The 5,703-nt window shown below is 37.7% G+C and overlaps 1 protein-coding gene across 1 annotated transcript in view; it reads right to left on the reverse strand.

Annotated features, from left to right (window-relative positions):
• Positions 1–189: 189 nt before the first annotated feature.
• The window catches only part of CSUI_001261 (adenylate), a gene marked incomplete at both ends in the record, with an annotated part of 11,531 nt that continues 6,017 nt past the window's right edge, over positions 190–5,703 (reverse strand). The window contains 6 exons of the mRNA XM_068061467.1: positions 190–476; positions 1,325–1,472; positions 1,850–1,939; positions 2,764–2,913; positions 3,838–3,898; positions 5,299–5,425. Coding sequence (XP_067926552.1) covers positions 190–476; positions 1,325–1,472; positions 1,850–1,939; positions 2,764–2,913; positions 3,838–3,898; positions 5,299–5,425 — 863 coding nt within the window. The remainder of the gene's footprint in view (positions 477–1,324; positions 1,473–1,849; positions 1,940–2,763; positions 2,914–3,837; positions 3,899–5,298; positions 5,426–5,703) is intronic.

A 5,703-nucleotide genomic window follows, 5' to 3' on the forward strand; every position in this document is an offset into this window, starting at 1 on the left:
ATATATATATATATGTATCCACATAGATACATACATACATACCCCTACATATGCATATATATACCCGAAGTCACATATATATATATATACATGTGGATATACAGATACGTCAACATACATTTGTATGTAGCTATTCATGTGTTGTTCTTTCTTTCTTCTTCTTCTTCTTGTCTATTCTTTCTTTCTTACCTCTAGGAATGTGAAAGCGTCCTTAAGTTCATTCGCTAAAGAAGACAAAGAGTGAAGGGGGGGTGTCTGCTTTTCTCCTTCTTCAGCTATCGATTGAAGCGTCCTAGGCTTCTTCCCAAGTCGATCCTCAGCTTCGAGTTTCGGAGGGAGGACAGCTAGCTGCGCATAGCTAGCTGGGAATTTCATGAAGGTCTCGAGTGCATCTTGGGAGGTGAAGGTCCAGTATCGAGAGTCATAAGATACCAGAAGCGTCGATGCATTGCCCTTCAAATACTTCTTCTCCTCCACTGCAGAAAAGCAAAAGAAACAAGAGAAAAGAAAAGAAAAGAAGAAAAAGAAAGAATAAAAGAAAAAAGAAGAGAATCGACAAAGGGGGGGAGAAGGTGACTTTTCTCGTTAAGCCCGCCCCACTATGTCTGCTAGACGTGTGTTGCTCTAGGCGTAAGATCGACACATGCCTACTATTACCACCTAGACAGATCTATTGAATATGCCAGTCTAAAGGCCCACAGATCAGAGATGTCTCTACAGAATACACATATAAAGAAAAAGAGAGAGAGAAAGACAACACCCTAATATAGTTCAAAGAGTACGATGGACTAACTACATACTGTCACCCCAGCTACTAGACCAGATCTAATCTACCTTTCTATCCACCTTTACTAAATCTATCTATCTTTAATCTATCTATCTATCTTTAATCTACCCATCTATCTTTAAACTAGCTTGAATCTATCTTTAATCTATCTATTGCTCCCTACGTATAGTCTACATAGATGCTTGTATGGATCTAAACTCATACGGACATACGTGTCTATACCGGCTATACCAGTCTGCCTGTCTGTCTATCTTTATCTAGCTATTTACATACATATACACTTATATATATATATATACATATTTAGAGACTGTCTACCTACCTGCCTGTCTACTATCTCTCCATACATGGATATACATACATACATATATCTATATACAGAGAGAGAGTAAGGTGAGACTCCACAAGTATATAGTTCGTCTTCAGAATTGCTACCTCTATATACACACATATAGACATGTATATACATGCATATAGTGCATGCATATATATATAAATATATATATATATATATATATAGTGCATGTGTTAACTTACCTAGTGCAACAGGGCAGTATCCATTGATGGAGAGATCTAGGGGAGAAGAAGAAGAGAGAAGGTGCGATATTTCAAGTAGAGTTAACCTTCGTGGAAGCGTTTCAGGTATCGCCTCGCGTAGGTAGACATCTGGACTCTTCAAAAAGACCTTAACAAAGAAAAGAGACAAGCACCAAGAGAAAGACATAGAGAAGAATACAAAGTAGATAGAGAAGAGCCAAAGAGAGAGATAGACAGATTAAAGATAGATAGAAAGGCTGGAGATAGATCTGTACAGTGCGGTACGTGTATGTATCATGCTTCTCTCTCTCTCTCTGTGTGTGTATCTGTATAGGTTCTTCTCTCTTTCTTTGCATTGAAGGATCTATTACTAGATCTTTTCATGTAGAGATAGACAGAACGAAGTAAAAGAGAGATCAAAAGTAAGGAGAGACACGAAGGTGTCTGCTAGCTAGGACAAGATACAAAGACTTTTTCTCTCTCTTTTCTCTTCTAGTGAAGGAAGAATGTTCGTCTCCGTCTTACCTCTAGGTGAGTCCGTGTGCAGCAGAGATAGACTTTTTCTTGGTAGTCCACTTGATACACAAAAATCCCTCCCGCCTCCACTAACGACCCCTGCATGCATGCAACAATGCATGCAAAGATGCATGCAAAGAGAGAGACAACACACACACACACACACAAAGAAGAAGAAGAAAGAGAGATTTCTCGGATATCTATATATGTATGGTGTAAGTATTAATTTAGGTAGATAGTTCGATAAGATGGGGAAGAAAAATTACAAGACGAGAAGGCGGGAGAAAAGGTAGGAAAAGAAAGAAAAGAAATTCTCCACATACCCATCGATTTAGGCTAGTAGTAATAGTAATAGGGATAGTAGGAGTAGTACTGGAATAGGAGATATGCTTAGGATGAGTAGGGACATAGAATAGTGAGAGACCTTCTCTCTTCTTCTTCTTCTTTTCTCTCTCTCGCTGCTTTGTTGGTCGTCACTCTCTGCGTTTCTCATCATCCAAAGCACAGGAAGAAAGAAAGCTAGCTTCTACCCACTTCCCTTTTCACTTATTCCACAGAGAGTTGATATAAGGGAGACAGATATCTATATTTATATAGAGAGATATAGATTAAAGATAGATAGATTAAAGATAGATAGATTAAAGATAGATAGATTAAAGATAGATAGATTAAAGATAGATAGATAGATTAAAGATAGATAGATAGATTAAAGATAGATAGATAGATAGGTACATGTATAGTGTGTCATATACACCTAACATACATACGAACCGCCTATAGATACATCTCCTCTCTTTCTCTCTCTACACGCGCGGTATATACGAGTTAGGTCTATCCAAAGATACATAGGTCTGTAAGTGCAGGTATGTATGTGTGTATACGATGTATGAGATACGTGACAGGTAGGCGGAGTCTTGTCTTACATGTATAGTCCAGCATACAGGGCAGTAGGTAGAAAATTCTGTCGAGGTCAACCTTAGAGTCTTTCTGCGATTCCTTCCAAGCAAGAAAGAATGGCAAGCCTTCCCCTCTGCTTTTCTTCTTAAATAAGAATGCTTGCGATGTACAAAACTCTACAAGAGAAATTAAAGAAAAAGGAAAAGAAAGAGGAGCATGCAGCAAAGGTGCAGAGAGGGGCATGCAAACACACTGGAAAAAGAGAAAGGAAAAGACGACAAAGAAGAAAAATACTCTTCTCTCTCATTCCCAACATATACATCTTCTTCATCTTTCAATCCATTCACTACATGCATGCATGCACTCATATCTATCCATATACATATCATATATATATATATATGTAGAGAGAGATAGATGATCTAGTAAATAGGAGTGTAGTAGACGTCAATTTAAGGGTAGAAAAGGTCCTCCTAAGCAAATCGCTTAGGTAGATCGGTACTACGCACTAAAGAAATAGAGATATAGAGATATATATAGAGACAGAGAGACAGAGATGTGGATCTCTCGATTAATCTACGTTGATAGACTCTTTCTCCGTCCCCTCACGTCTACGGACTTGTTTATTTATATACATGCATATATCTACACTTCCTATCTCTCTGCATGCACATCTATATATCTATCTATATATATCTTCGTATATAGGTATATATGTACATGCGTAGATAGAGGACGTGTTCGGAAGGAAGAGAGAGAAGGAGTAGATTTGTATGTATAGAGGGAGATAGATTTACATAGCGATCCAACATTTCTATAGACTAGATGCGAAAAAAGAGATAGATCTCTATGCTCCATCTCTCGAGCTTTATGTCGAGTAAGAAATATAGAGGAGAAGAAGAAGAAAGAAAATTTCCTTTCCTCTTCTTCTCTGTCTCGTGTTTCTTTCCTTTGGAGGGATAAGAGACGGGGCGGCAAAGACGAAAGAGAGACACGAAAAGAAAGAGAGAAAGAATGACGAAGATGCAAGACAGAGAAAGACCGTTTGTGCTGCCTGTCTCTCTTCATGACCTTCTTCTTTTTCTTCTTCTGTGTCTTACGAGGATTTCTTTTCTTGCAATCTCAAACTGCTCCCATACAGACTTCTCTGAAGGAATTAAACTTAAAGACAAAAAGACAAAAAGAAAGAAAAGAAAATAGAAAGAGAGAAGGAGAAGGGAAGAGCAGAGAAGAAGAGATAGATATAGACGGAAGAAGAAGACGAGGTCGTGGGTATACACTTCATTCACATTCTCATACTTATAGGAGAAGCCCTAGGAGATGATAGAGAGAAAGAAAGAGATCGAGAGAAAGATAAATAAGAAAATGAAGAAGATAGAGGAGAAAAAGAAGAAGAAGGAAGCATTCTTCTTAACAGCATTCTAATGAGACTAGCAATAGAGAGGAGGCTTAGCAGCAATTTCTCTACAAGCGGCATGAGAGAAGAGCACCACTCTTCATACGAATCATTATACCAGTCCTTCTTTCTCTTCACCCTGCCTTCTCTTTCTCTCTTTCTCTTCTTTTTCTTTTTCTTTGTTTCTTTTTGTCCCTTCAGCACAACATGAAAAGAGATAAGTGCTTACGGTCAGAAGAGAAAAAGGCATACAAATCTAAAAGAAGAAGAAGAAAAGATCTCCTTTCACAAATGGCTAAGTATAACAAGGGGCATGCCGTCACCCACCTTCTTTAATCTATCCACATACACACATATATATATATACATATATGAGTGTGTAATATATATATATATATATATGTAGAGAGAGGGAGGGAATGGACGTGTTGGGAGGTCGGTGTGTCTTAATGAGAAGAAGAAAGCCTTGAGATATATATATATATATATATAGATTTATATATATATATATATATATAGATTTATATTTATATCAAGCATCGTGAAGATGGAGAAGAATAAGTAGACTGCAATAGTTCCTATTCTTTTTGTTATGACTACTATGGTAGCTAGCTGGCTAGCTGGCTAGCTAGCCACTTCAGGCTTGATCCAGTAGAAAGATAGGGAGATTTTGCCAGACACGAGATGTCTACAGAAGGTAAGAAACTAGACAGAAAAGCAAGCAGAGAAATACAGACAACACATGCATGTATACAACGATATACCTAGCTAGACATCTATACATATATAGATAGATAGATAGATGAAGAGAGAGAAAGATATAAATAGGCACATATATATATCTATATATATAATAGAAAGAGAGGGAGATAGATATAGATCGATAGATAGATTGAAGATAGATGATAGATTGCCCTGCATGCATTGGTGGCAGTAGAGATAGAGGTGGTAAGGAATTAAATTAAATCAGTATCTTTCTAGCTTCTTCTCTCTGTGTAGATCTCTCTACATATGTAGAAGAGATATAGGAGTAGTCTGAGAGAGATCAAGATAGAACAAGATAGACAGAGAGAGAAAGAAAGATAGATAGATAGATGGAGGGAGAAAGAAGTAGATATGAGAAGAGAGAGAGAGAGAGAGGAGAATCTTTTTCTGTCTATCATACATGACATTATTGTACGTATGGGAGTAATAGGATTGTATGGACGGGAGATCGCGTTGATACTCTCGCCACGTCCGGTCGTGGCAAGCTAACGTCCTCTGCACGTCTCTCTCATCTCCGCAGTAGAAATCTACACATACACATGACAGAGACAGAAGAAGAATGAAGAGCTACAAAGCAAAGAAAGAAAGAAACAAACACAACACCTTTCTTTCTTTCTTTCTCTCGATCATTGCCAACTAACGCTCTCTTCTTCTTCTTCTTTTCTCTCTATCTCCCTTTCTATCTCTCACTCTCTCTCTCCTATCTTCTCGCTGTAGACGTACATCTCTATCTATCTATCTCTCTTTAATCTATCTATCTATCTCTCTTTAATCTATCTATCTATCTTTAATCTATCTGTCTTTA

This window comes from Cystoisospora suis, assembly GCF_002600585.1.
Source record: "Cystoisospora suis strain Wien I chromosome Unknown contig_500, whole genome shotgun sequence".
In the NCBI taxonomy this organism is placed as follows: domain Eukaryota; phylum Apicomplexa; class Conoidasida; order Eucoccidiorida; family Sarcocystidae; genus Cystoisospora; species Cystoisospora suis.